Raw genomic sequence first — 13,973 nt, forward strand, 5'->3', positions numbered from 1 at the left:
TTAAAAGAAATAATGAGTTAACTTTTAATAATTAACTAGATAACTAGTTTCTCTTAATTAGTTGTTACCGTAAGGAGGGGTGTAATAAATTAGAGTAGGATAGGCTTTAGCTTGAATAGTTTAGACTTGTGTAAAATACTTTAGGCTTGACCTAATCTGTTAGTTTTGTGTAGGCCTAAATTATAAATATGATCTGACCTATATTTAAAAATAAAAGCTTTGGCTTATGTCTTTTAGCCTGTTAAAGCCTATTAAATATTTATTAATTAAAATAATATTACTTTATTATTAAAAATTATTAAAATAAAATTTTATTTGTTTCATTTAAAATAAATAATATAATATTGGTCAGCCTGTAGGCTTAGCCCGACATGTAAAAAAAAAGCCTACGACCTACATTTTAAATAGATTATTTTAAAAGCTTAGGTCTGCTTTATTTATGAAATTTTCATGTCATTTTTATGAACATTTTCGTATGACCTTTATGAACATTATTTCATGTGATGTTATTGAAAATTTATTTCATGTGATGTTAATGAAAATTTATTTCATGTGATCTTTGTGATAAATTTTTTTGATCTTTTATATTTTAATTTGCTTTGGACCTATAAACTTTAGTTTGCAACTTGGTAAGCCTTACACGTCATATTAGGTTTTTTAGTTTTTTATAATAGGTCAGGCCAAACCTATAAATTAAGTCTTTAATAGGCTAATAGGTTAATATGAGTTCTAAATATTTTACATAGGCTTAGGCTATCAAAGTCAAAGCCTGACCTAACTTAGCCTATTTATACCTCTAGTTGTGACTTATGAAGAACATCAACGTAAAGAAACAACAAACTTCACAATTAAAAATAAACATAGAACAGTTAACACAAATGTCTAAAATCATTTAGATGACATTGGGACCACATAAATCATTTATCAGTGTTTAGATATTATAAAAATTTTAAAAATACAAAAAAAGAAGAAGTTGTTAAAGAATTTGTACAAGAAATTTTCACACTCCATGTTACATATATCTTCATTGATTTTTCTCTTCAACAGTTTCCACTATTTAATCACCAAAATTTTCATTTCTGTTGTGAAATCAAATACAAATAACACCAAGAAATAATTCAATTCCATTACAAGTAGCAATTGTAGCTGTACATTAAAATAATTAAAAAAAAAACTAAACGTAAAGCAACACTCCATTTTTTCAAAAGAAATAAAATCAATAAATACAACCACATAAAAAAGGTTGTAAATAAAAAAAAGGGCATGAATTTCACTTATGTAAAAAACACCCAATAAACAATTATGGTCAGCAAAGACAAAGAATTTCTCTTTTACAAGGTTCAAAATTGTAAATCAATTTTTTCCTCCAGCAGACAATATAATTACCAATGCATATTCCTAAAACATGTATCCGTAAAATCTTGAGAAAGGAACAAAACATCGTACCTTGTCGGTGGTGAGTGCGAATAAGAAAAAAAAAACCCTAATTAGAAAAAGATGAAAGAAGAAGAAGAAGAAATTAAAAGGAAAACAATCTGTTATATGGTCATACACGCAAAGCAGCTCCAAATCTTCGTTTGTTATCATTGTTACAATTTTAGCTATGACCAACTTACAATTTTCGCTAGGGTCCAATTATAATTACTTATATAATTATATATAATAAATAAAATTTGTTGAAATGTAACTGGGGCCCAAGCCCTACCTAAGTATAACGTGGCTACACCCTATGTAGCACCGATACGACACGCGACACGACACGACGACACGTCAATCCTAAAAAATTATGAATTTCGACACGTTGGGACACGTTTTAATATTAAATAATATTTTTAATTCATATAGTGTATATTTCAATTAATATTAAATAATTTAACAAAAAAATGAAACTAAATTAATAATACCCATCAACACGTTATAAAGATGGAAGCTTTAATAAAAAAAATAAGAACTGGGATGAGAAAGAGATATAATATCAGATAGAGAGATCAAATCATATTAGAGAAAGAGATACAACAAGAGCGTGATAGGAATTAACAACAATGATGCTGAGATGATCTCTTATCTACTTAAGGGGAAAAAAGACAAAAAAATAAAATTGATATGATCAGGTGGAAGCTTAATTAATATATTTTAATTTTTTTTTTTTTTTAAAAATTTAAAAAAAATTTAAAAAAAAATTACGAAAATGCCATTTGACCGTATCGGACACGGTCAAATTCGCGTGTCAGAATGGTCAACGTGTCGGAAAAAGTTGACCGTGTGTCGGAGCATGTCGCTGTATCGGAACGTGTCAGACACGACTCTCCCTGTTTTTATAAGTGACTGTGCTTCCTTGACTACACCACTAATTGTTTGGTGCTAGTTTATACTGGATTTCTAAGAACATATATTTGAGTTTAGTTTACTATAATTAATTACTCAAAAGAAAAAATATGTTAGATGCTAGTTAATTCGTTTAGTTTTTTATCTAAATTTATCAGGGCATATGGAAAGGGCTTGGGAACGAACATGATATGAAGTCATTTTCATATATAAATTCGCCCTAGCTCTTGTCTTCAATTCAGAATTTTTGCATTGATTAGTGAGCAAAGGCACCCTTAACACCCTCAAGGCTCTCTCCCAAGGACAACCTGCAAGGTAAACAAAAAATTAAGTTTAGGATAAAAGCTTCTTTTACACATGCCATGTTGCTCTCTCAATATATTAATTCTAGTAGCAATTATAAAAATAATCGCCGGCTTGAAAAGAATAAATGATACAACACAATCATGTTGATCCGACTCACTGCAATATTTATGCTTGCAAATAGGAAAAAAAATAAAAAATACTAATGTTCTGAAGAAAGAAAACCTAAAAGATTTTGCTGTAGCCTGTACTTAGTGCGAAGAGTTGAGGACTATAAAGTTACTCTAATTTTTTTGGATATAAATGGTGGCACTGAAGTTTGAATCTATAACCCCGTGCAAACCTCATGCAAAGTTACTCTATTTTAACTTCTAACACAAGAAAGGAATTAAAAATCTACAGTCATTTAGGTGCGTCAATGCATTTTATGACAACTTAATCACGAGGCAGGTCTCAAGTATACTATTGAGTAGACTATCAGAGAATTGAACTCCAAATGGTAATTGCTTTGGTCTTATAGCTAAGTGATGTAGATCAAATGCACCAAAACTCCAAAGAAACTCACATGAAAGTTACAACATATGTTATAATGTGAGACAAAGAACAGTGTGCAAAATAAATTATGTTACAATTGAGAGCTTGAATAACAAACTAACATTTGTCTAAACCAAATTGAATGTGTTAAAACATTAGCAAGAACTTCGTTTTTCTTTCCAACTCAATGCATTCAAAATACAAAATAATACCTCCAAATATCCACTACCTACAAACATAGACAATCCTTTCAAGCAGAAGCAATATTAGGGATAAAATATAGAACCCAATGGACATGAACAAAATTAACATTTAGAGATTCCATATTTGACTAAAAAGTCATATGGGACATCATGCTTCAAAACTAGACATTTAGCTATAACAAGAACATCTTATGTCAAAAGAAGACAAACAAATTTCACATTATACGAAATAAGATTTAAAAAGGGTAATGAAATATTTAATTATTCATTATTCATTAAAATAATCCAAAACCACACAATGAATCATATTCGAGTTTGGTTTAACAAATGCAACAATATCATCACAACATAGTTCTCATAAATCAACAATAGGCATAAATATCAATCCATTTTAACATCTTACTACAAAGTTTTCATATGTTAGTATTTCCCTAGAAGTTCCATGGCATCACAGATTCACAGGTACATAATGATAAATACGAGATAGTCCACGATAGTCCACCAGCTTCAAAGTGGACTATTAAAACCTTGTATTCTTTTGACCTCATTTAAGAATAAAATGTGACTAAAAATTGTTGTTTCACATATAAAATTCCCGATTCAGTTGCATTCCAAAATGCAACAAAGTCTTCTAAATTTTCAACTCTTCAAAAGGCTAGAAGAAGCTTTCTAGCTACACAAAATGGAGTTACTCAACCAGTACTGAAGATCATTATCTTCCAATCCACACAATATATTATTTTCCGTTGATCCGGGCTGCAAGAATGACTCTTCTTGTTTGTCATCCAACAACCAATACCAACAACACTACTACAATGAATATCAATTTCAGATTTCTATCCCATATCCATTGTACACAGAACAGCTCTGCAGAAACTCATAAATTTTCTAGCCTAAAACCTAGGGGCTGAATGGAATAATATTTACTCAATTGAAATCCATGTGTTGCTACTCTGAACAAAACATGTCAGTTCTCATTGACAACCTATTTACATCCCTAGGCCAGCCACATCAAATGATTCTGATCTTGGATAATCTCTGACTCCAGAGTTCAAAATATTAACTAAAAAATAACTACAAATTGGTTATACAAAACTACTATTTTGTGGATTTATTTTTTGTTCCTTCATTATATGAATTTCCAACATGAAAGCAGATCATGCAATTCCTGTTCATGGCATTGGGTATTTGATGACTGGTTACAATGATGGTAAGAGAATAATAACTAAATCTAAAGTTAAAGCCCACACATTGTATAACTTAACTCTTTTATAAATTCATACAAAAATTCTGAGCATCAAGTTGCAGAAACTATACATACTTATGCATACAGTATTTAAACTCTTGGCTCCGAATAAGATCTTTCTCTCCCTCTTCAAGCTACAAGAAAAAACGAATGCAACCCAGTTGAGCATCTCCAAAACGTAAGAACAAGAATACACTATTAATCTAATCTATTAAAAAGGGTTTCACACCCAAATTTTGCCTCACCGGGTCACTTTCGTAGATGAGCTCATAACAAGCCGGCGAAAGGCATCGCAGAGCACAATTCTCCCTTGCTATCATTGATGATTTGCATTGCCAACCCCACATCCCACTATCCACACACACAAAATAAATAATAAGTAAAGAAATGGAAATGTGCATCAACAGTCGACAAATATCAAACATATTCATCAACCCAATTGAATTTTCAAGAAGGGCAAAAAGAAAAAGGAAACAAAAAGAAAAAGACCCAGAAATAGTAAAACCAAGTGCATCTGCCAATATCAACATAGCACTGAACTGGAAGCAATAAGTTTCAAACATAATGGTAAATAATGGGTAAATATCAAATCTGTATCAACATCAGTTGCCAAATATCACATATATTCTACAACCTAATTAAATTTTCAAGAAAATTGTAAAGAACCAGTTCAACCCAAAAGCTTTAGTAGGTAGATGAAGGTCAAACAATTATTTTATATTATATTTGTCTAACATGACCACTCAGTCACACAAGAGGCCCATTATATTTGAAGAATGGAAAATACACGGGCTCCGTCTACCTAAGCTAACAAACTCCATAATATTTAACTATTTATTAATAAAATGGGACGGTGAGATTAAACTTGTGACTACTTGGACACTAAGAATTTGATACCATTTAAAGAACCAATTAGATATTAGAACCCACACTCAGAAATAGTAAAACCAAGTGCAACTGTCTATATCAGCATAGCTTTGGAAGTGGAAGCAAATGTTTTTCAATTATAATGGTAAATGGGTTATAATAACAAAATATGCATCAACCACAGTTAACAAATACAACATATATTCTATAACCCAATTAACTGCAAAGGGCAAACATTTAAAAAAAAAAAAAAATTAAACCAATAAAGGAAGCATAAACCTATCAATATCAGCATAACACTGAAGCTTCTTCTGCCTGACTTCAGCATCCTGCATCATCACACACCCATAAACGAAAATCAAGTAGAAACACGAAAAGGGTATCAGAAATTCAAACCAAAGATTGAGATTTGGAGATGCGTACAGAGATTGGGTAAGGAGACTTAGCAAGGAGTGGTGAGGAAGAGAACAAGAGGGATGATATTATGAGAAGAAATACCAAGGAATTTCGAGGGAAAAGTGTTGTAATAATCACCATTTTGATTACATCAAAATGAATGAACAATCGAAGAATTTCAACGGTGGAAACCACGGAAGAGAATCACGCACTGATAGCAAGTGTTTAAGCTCTCTGTAGTTTAGGGATATAGATATGGGAAAATATTTTAGTGCAGTATTTTTTTTATTTTTTTATATAATAAATATGGGTCCTATACGAAATATGTCTATAACATGGAAAAAAAATTCCTACTATGTGAGAAAATTAAAATCCTATAAATATTTTGGACTCCTCGATATTCATTTGAATTACAACACTTCATTTGTACATTTTATCTTCTTTGCAACAGTTAAAATCAATCCATGTGTTATTTCAAGAGTTAAGTCATTGTTATAATTTAAGTGAACTAAAAATCTATATATTAATAGTCTAAGGAGACGTTTGGTTGAGGAGAAATTTTATGAATAATAGAGGAATGTTATGAATAGGGAAATGGTTGGAGGATTATGTTAGGTAGGAAAATATAAAAAAAGTTGTTTAGTTGAAAATAATTTAGACGGGAAAATTTGATAACTTTTAGAAAATCTATGTTTGGATGTAGATAAAATATAGATAAGAAAAAAAGTCACAATTACGTAAATAACCCTATTTCCTGCAAAAATGTGAATCACGCATGGGACCCTTCGTAAACACATTTGTCAATGCTGATTACAGGATAAAATAATTTGGGTAGCTAATGGATAATACCATATATCAAGTGAGAACCATATAGCTAGTTATTGTATGAAATAGATGTCGAAACACAACTTCCGCAATCACATTTATGTAGCCAAATTCAGAAACCCCTGCCTCCCAAACATGGTGATCTTAGAAATCCACATATCATTTCCCTACTAAACTCATCAAAATCCCTAAACCAAACACCCCCTGACAGGTTGAGATTGGCGATTCAATTTAGGCTTTTTCAGATAGAGTCTTATATTTATTTTTAGTTGTTGATCTAATTATATTCAGTTGCTCTTGTATTTAATAAATTAGAACCATTCACTATAAATGATATTCACAGCCAAGATTAAGAATCTAATTTATACATATGGACAATAATCATATCCATAAATTAAAAAAGGAAAAAAGTGTGTATCATTTTTATTTTATTTTTTATAACAAGTGTGTATCATTTTAAAAGATGTAAAGTTGTGTCATTTTAAGTGAGAGAAAAAGATAGATAAAGGAGAAGAGAGAGTGGATAAAAAAATATAAAAGTGTGGATCTCACCTCTTTGTGAGAGTGAAAAGATATAAATTGTGTCATTTAAAAGGACAAACACTTTTCCATTAGAAAAAGTCAAGATGGAACCATTCTTTTTTGTAAGAGTGACATGATACAAGAAATATCATGCAACATGACATTCAAATCTTTAGAAGGTAGTCTTCACCCAAACGAGGTTTTCTGTGAGGATTCATTTCTTACATATCTATCAATTAGATCAAGCTCATGATAGAAATCAGGAAGACATGAGTAACTCAAAAGGAAAAGAAATAACTTTAGATAATAAAGGGAAAATTTCAATACATAAGACTCTCTCACTCAGGATGGTGGAGATGAAGGTCAATTGAACACAACTTTACTCTTGCATGTTTAATCTTTACTAGTCACGAGAAACAACCTTAGTGTTGCTTCAAAGCTCGCCCTTAAACAATTTTAGATAATAATTGTATATAATTTTATTGAAGACAATTTTTTACATGCATAACCTGACAGAAAAATCCAGAATTGATCTTTTGCCCAAAATGCAAACCACAACCATTGTTTTTATCAACTACAATTTTATAACTAACATGCACACAGTGGCAATCCTATGTTTACAATCAAGAGAATTTCTATCATTCTGCTTATAAGACATGATGAGCAGATAACTAAAACTGAGAATCCTGTCCCATATTTTGGAACCACACAGCTGCAAGTGTGACAAGGGAAGCATAAACTGAATTAGGTAACCTTTGCACCACCTTTCCAACACCTGGAACACCTTCAGTGGCTCTCTTTGTTGCCACTGCAACTGTTGGTGCAACAACCAAAGTGACAATAAGTTTTTGACTAACAACAGTGAATGTATCAGCTGTCATTTGTTGGATGAAACCATAGAATTCTTCACGATCAATTTCCCCATCAAAGTTGATATCACAGTTCTGCACAATGTTATATGAATCACATTAAATCCAATATACCAATAGTTATGATATACATATTGTTCATTGTAGTTGGAGGCATAATTGTTAGTATCCCACGATTAGTCTGAACAAAGTTGCATATTTAACTTATTTTAAGAGAGTTGATGTTTTAACATAATTAAGCATGAAGAGAAAGATGATTTTGAGCAAAATGTGCCTCTCAATTTTCGGTACTTGATCAAAGTTTTCCAAGTTGATTCTGATTGAAAAGAATGATAAAGCTTCGTATATAGATCACAGCAGTTAGCTTGTTGAAAATAGATGAAAAGCTCTAATGCATAATGAAAAACACAATCTGATTATTTGTACAAAGGTCATATCTGGTATTTTCCAGCAGTGTTGGATTTGTAATGTTACTGTTTCTACCATTCAACCTAGTATCAGCAATTTGCATAAGTCACCTTAATTCTAGATGGCTATAACTATAAAAAAAATAAAAAAATAAATTATAACTTCAAAAGATAAGAGTTTATTTTACATGTGATAATTCACTTTAGTGAATATTCAGACCTATTTCTTCATATTTCCTTGTTCAGCTAGCTCAAACATCTTCCTATAGAAATCCTTTGCTCTTTTCATGCTCTGTAGCATTGTTCCTTCTAAACAAGCAGACCAAAGGGCAAATTCCGAGTGTACAAGGATCACCGACTTGAAAAAATAGGAACGAGGGTCAATTGTATGCAATCTTACCGTTGTATTTTTGCAAAAAAGCTATTTCCCATATTCGAGCGGTGACCTTCCGATCACAAGAAGTAACCTTATCACTGGTCCATAGCCATTGAAAAATAGTTGGAAAAAAATCATTTGGAGAAATTTCAGCAGCTTTACTCTTTTTCAGTAGACTGCGAATTTATTTCTTCCCTTCAAGGCAGACCTTTATGTTTCATCTCCTTAAATTAGAAAAATTCCCACCTTCGCTCAAATCAGCTCAGCTAGATAAAAAAAGAATTAATAGAGAACAAGGAGGCAGCTTTCCATCTTGGCTTTTTGTTCATAAAGTTTTTTTTTTAAAAAAAAGAGACTTTCTTCACATGCTTTCCCACATAAATCAATACAATATTTACGGTTATACCTTATAAATGTAAATATAAATACAATAAACATTTAGCTGTTTCCAAATTTCTCTCAGCACTTTCTTCATTTTTCTTTACCCATTTTTTTCATCAATTTGTTTTATCTTTTCCTATTCTCTCTCCACCTCTTCAAAGCACCCACTTATTTGTGTTCTCACATCTAGTTAAACTCACAAAAAACCCCAATCAACTAATTACTATTTACTTATTTGAAAAATAGCAAAAGCCAGAAAGATAAAGATATTCCACTTTCAAAAGCCTGACATCACCTTACTGGAATTGGATGTCAAATGAATATTTGTCATGGATAGGAGAATTCAGCTTGTTAGTTGTCCATGTCCTCAACAGGAGTTGTTTGAATCGTTTGTTCAACTTCAATCTATAACACTTTTGAAACCCTTAATCTCAAATATTTGTACTTTGAGATCATGTAAAGATAATTAATTGATATGCTACAAATGACAGGCCAGCCAAGTCGTATTCATATCATCCTCCTCTCCAAATTCTAGATCCTCAAATTTCCCAAAGAGGTCCTCAAAGATTATAAAACTGTAACAACTACGAAAACCGAAATGTTGAAGTCCTTATCGAATTTTATATTTTTTTAATAAGATTCATTAGCTGACTCATTCTTTTCACACGTCTATTAGAATTTAGAACTTTAAGGTGTTCTTAGTAGAAGGGTTAATGGTAGGAGTTGAGAGGGTGGAGAGGAAATTAGCAATATATCTCGACTTGAAACATGGTTTAACACATCAACAATTTTCATTCCTCATTTTGAACTCTTATCATTGTCACTTTTACCAAGTACACACTTAATCCTAAATATATCTTTGACACAATCATCACTCAAAACCCAAACTCTACTTTAAAGAATTCAATAGATGAAACGGGCTTGCTTCTCAGATTGAAATTCTCCATTGTTATCATAATGGAATAAATGGATAGGTCACTTGTTACAGCTCTAGATTCAAGAGTCGAGAGAAATACAGAAAAGGGCTAGGGAATATTCAGAGATGTATGTGTGGGGTAGGAAAGAAAGGGATTCTTGATTAACAATGATGAAAGAATACAAGAGTTGAACTCTTACAAGGGAATTCTTCCTTCACAATGAGCAAAGCCTCAGTCTACACCAAATTCTCCAAAAAGTGTCTATCAATAGAGAGTTTCTCCCTTATATACGGTAAAGAACCATTTCAACCCAAAAGTTACGCTTTTAGAGGAAGGTCATATTAATGGTTTTATATTTCTCTAACACACTTTTTCACATAAGAGCCCATTGAGCTTGAAAGGTGGACAATGCACAGGTCCACCTACCTGTGAGATCAATTTTTTATTTCCTCTGAATTACGATTGATTTGTTTCCCTTTTTAATCGCATGGGGTGTACATATGTGTTGTAACCTATCATTAGAAAAAAAGAAGAGGGGAGGGGGTTAACCAAAGATATTTGATTGGATCTCCAATCTTTTTTAACCCGCCCCCTCCCATGCCAAAAATTAAAATGAAAAAAAGGGAAACAAATCAATCGTAATTCAGAGAAAATACACAATTGATCCTAATTGATTGATTCCCATAAATTAGAGATTTGGCAGTATCCCTAGTATACGAAAATAATCAGAAACCTACATTGTACATATACACTATCTAGGCTTCACTCCCAAATCTCTAACCGGCATAACTGCCTTATTAACAGTTGCTAACTAAACTGGTCCCTAATTAATGCCCTCAACTGATCTAACTGCTGCCTTGGGTATATCCTGCGAGAATATACTTTCGAAGTGGCAGGTTCCCCCCCATTAGTAATCCCTTCCGTAACATCACCTATCATTAAAAAGATAAAGAAATGCATACAGTGCATTACATGGTTATAATAGAAAGCACCACAGCAAACATTCATTTCCACAGGGTAAAATTTTCATATTTATAAGTAAGCAGAGTAATAGTTTAATCTCATTATAACACAATAAAGTACCTTCATGATTTCCTTGACTTTGTCTTTTGATGGAGGATCGAAATGGGGACCAGGAATAAGCTTATTGATATCACTACAACATAGAAACAGCTCACTTTTAGAAGAGCTATTCAAATTTATTAATTCTTTAAGAAAATGGATATCATCTAAGCTAAAATGTTGAATGCAATTATGAAGCAGACATCTTACTTGTACACAAGTAAAACAGCAATATACAGATCTTCAAAAGTCAAATTAACTGTTCGCACTTGATTCTTTAATTGGTCAAAAACTCGATCTGTTATCTTCCTTATTTGCCTTTTCCTCCAATCCTTACCTGTGTAAAGTGCAAGGCTATTAAATGCAAGTAAGGGCATTGAGCCCAACAACTTTACCAGTCAAGTGTATCTTACTTATGCAATAATGTAATGTTCGGTTATAAAGGCATAAAAACTGCATTATCATTAAAGCCAGTTCATACAAAATAGAATAATAATGTTTATAATCATCAAGGAAGTGGGTTTATTGAAATACCAATTATGCTGAACAGAATCATTAATAATTTATAGGTTAGTTTTACAGGTTAAAAATTTGAAAGATTAAGGAATTGATATTAAATTAATTTCTCCTGCCTGAATTTAGGCCATTTGATTAATAACTTAGCATATCTTATTCTATTAGAACTCAAACTATCTTTGGTTAAATTGGTTTTCCACTTTGCCTGTCTAGAACCTCTTTGTAATCATTTAAACAAATCTTGGCTGGTGAATACTCAAATTTTTGCAACTGTTTTCACTCTCATACTTTCCCTTTCCAGTCCTTTTTCTGTGATTCTTATCTGTAATTCCTTCTCCTTGTTATCTCTTTAATTGGTTTTCCTTCTATCCTACATCTCAAGTTGGGCCACACAAACAAATCCAAATACTTGGTCTTCCCCCACTGCCTCTATCTTGTCCTCCCATTTTGCATATTAAAGTTATTATAACTGTAAGTTTCACACATTCTGGTCCTCAAATCACCAGGCTTTGCTGTATACATAGAATAAATGATGATACTGGCCATAATTTGTATCAAAATGGAGTAAATTTTCAGTTCTCCTGTAGTACATACTTCTCTCACTCAAATTAGAACGACATGGATTCACATGACATTAAACATGAAGAAATGGATTGAGTAAATTAGTTAGGTGAGTCATTTTTTTCTAATTTAAGTGGAAGGAGTATGTATTACAAGAGTCCTCAAAACTTATCCCTCAAAATGGCACAAGTTTAGACTTCATAATTTTCATGGACAACACACTCAGACTACAAAGGACAAACCCTGGTACACAAAACTCTTCGACTTGCAAAGGTAGGAATAAGGGTCAATTATACGCCGCCTCTTGCAAAGAGGCTGTTTCCATACTCGAACCCGTGATATTTTGGTCACAAAAAGCAACCATGCTGCTCCAATCCTCAGCCTCTAAATTCAATCATACTATAGCTTACAAAAATATCTTAACAACCTGCAAATAGAAAAGGTCCATCCCTCTTTTCAACCCATTTAAGTGATTAGTGGTTTAAGTATGTGTCTGTGTGTGATCAAATAACATTCAGAACACCAAAAACAAGAGCAGTAGTTGCCTTCAACATTCAGAACACCAAAAACCAAAGGCATCAATGGATCAATTCTTAGAAATAAAACATAGATTTAAACAAAAACAAACAAATCTTTCATGTCTTTGATTTAACCTTTTCTTTTTTTGTCCTGAACAGAATTGACCCTCAATTCTCAGCACAAAAGGGTAATTCAAAAAACAAAAACAAAAAATTAAGTGGCCAACAAATGAAAACACTCCAGAAAAGAAAAGGTTGCAGAAACTGAAAAAATCAGATAAGGGAATCAGCAGAAACTGAAAACAAATGCATAACTGAAAAGGAAAAATCAGATAATGTAAAATAAGCATTACCTTGTAACTTGTCTAAGACTTGTCCCATGACACCAAGCAAGGTTAATCTTTCTTTGAATCTTTAACACTTTGAGATATATGCTATAAATAAATAAAAAATGAAAATAATCATAACTTTTGTAATAATAATATGAGATAATGAACGTTCGGCTTCTGAATCATAGATCTTTGAATAAATCAAAGTAATTTTGTTTTATCTTCGTTTCTTTTCTAATTTAATTTTGTTGTGACTTAGACGGAACGATAACAGTTCTGACATCTGTGCTTCGATTTCACCGATAATAAGCGGAACATGTGGATCCCACGTGTGACATGCCGACAGCAATCTCAATATGCAAAGCGAGGGCAAATAATTAACATTTTTTTAGTGATAATAATTATTGGCAAAAAAATTAATATAATGCTTTTTAATAAAATATTACGTATTTATTACAGTTTTAAAAATAATTACGGATCTACCATACAATGTGAGGCCTCACATTGTGCACCCTATATATTCTCCTTCCACTCTTACAAGCTCTTCACACTCTTCTTTCATCTTATATCTCTTCTCTGCCAAAATTTCTAACATCATACATACATAATCTTTCATCTTTAATTTAGCATTTGAATTTTATTTCTTATTCTATTTAAGAATGAGTTCAAATTCTAATTATGTTCGTGTTGTGTTATATTACAATAGAAGGAAGGTAGAAGATCGATGAGATGTCATGTTTGAAGGTGAAAAAAGGCCGACACGTATCCAACGCAACGCAACCATTGGCGAACAGCATCAGAGAATTCGGCAGAAGT

The 13,973-nt window shown here is 32.0% G+C and overlaps 2 protein-coding genes across 2 annotated transcripts; both read right to left on the reverse strand.

Annotated features, from left to right (window-relative positions):
• Positions 1-1,295: 1,295 nt before the first annotated feature.
• LOC133304145 (uncharacterized) lies at positions 1,296-6,123 on the reverse strand. The gene is made up of 5 exons (XM_061504118.1): positions 5,902-6,123; positions 5,758-5,807; positions 4,857-4,962; positions 4,687-4,745; positions 1,296-2,633 (listed from the first exon to the last, which is right to left on the reverse strand). The coding sequence occupies exons 1-5, from the start codon at positions 6,013-6,015 to the stop codon at positions 2,582-2,584; spliced, it is 381 nt and encodes a 126-aa protein (XP_061360102.1). The 5' UTR covers positions 6,016-6,123; the 3' UTR covers positions 1,296-2,581.
• A 1,550-nt stretch (positions 6,124-7,673) lies between these two features.
• On the reverse strand, positions 7,674-13,396 carry LOC133304112 (uncharacterized). Its single transcript, XM_061504088.1, has 4 exons — positions 13,182-13,396; positions 11,444-11,570; positions 11,255-11,327; positions 7,674-8,165 (listed from the first exon to the last, which is right to left on the reverse strand). The coding sequence occupies exons 1-4, from the start codon at positions 13,207-13,209 to the stop codon at positions 7,893-7,895; spliced, it is 501 nt and encodes a 166-aa protein (XP_061360072.1). The 5' UTR covers positions 13,210-13,396; the 3' UTR covers positions 7,674-7,892.
• Between the last annotated feature and the right edge of the window lie 577 nt (positions 13,397-13,973).

Source organism: Gastrolobium bilobum, unplaced genomic scaffold (assembly GCF_033153095.1).
Source record: "Gastrolobium bilobum isolate Gb01-03AN ecotype WA unplaced genomic scaffold, APGP_CSIRO_Gbil_v1 utg27827, whole genome shotgun sequence".
Classification (NCBI taxonomy): domain Eukaryota; kingdom Viridiplantae; phylum Streptophyta; class Magnoliopsida; order Fabales; family Fabaceae; genus Gastrolobium; species Gastrolobium bilobum.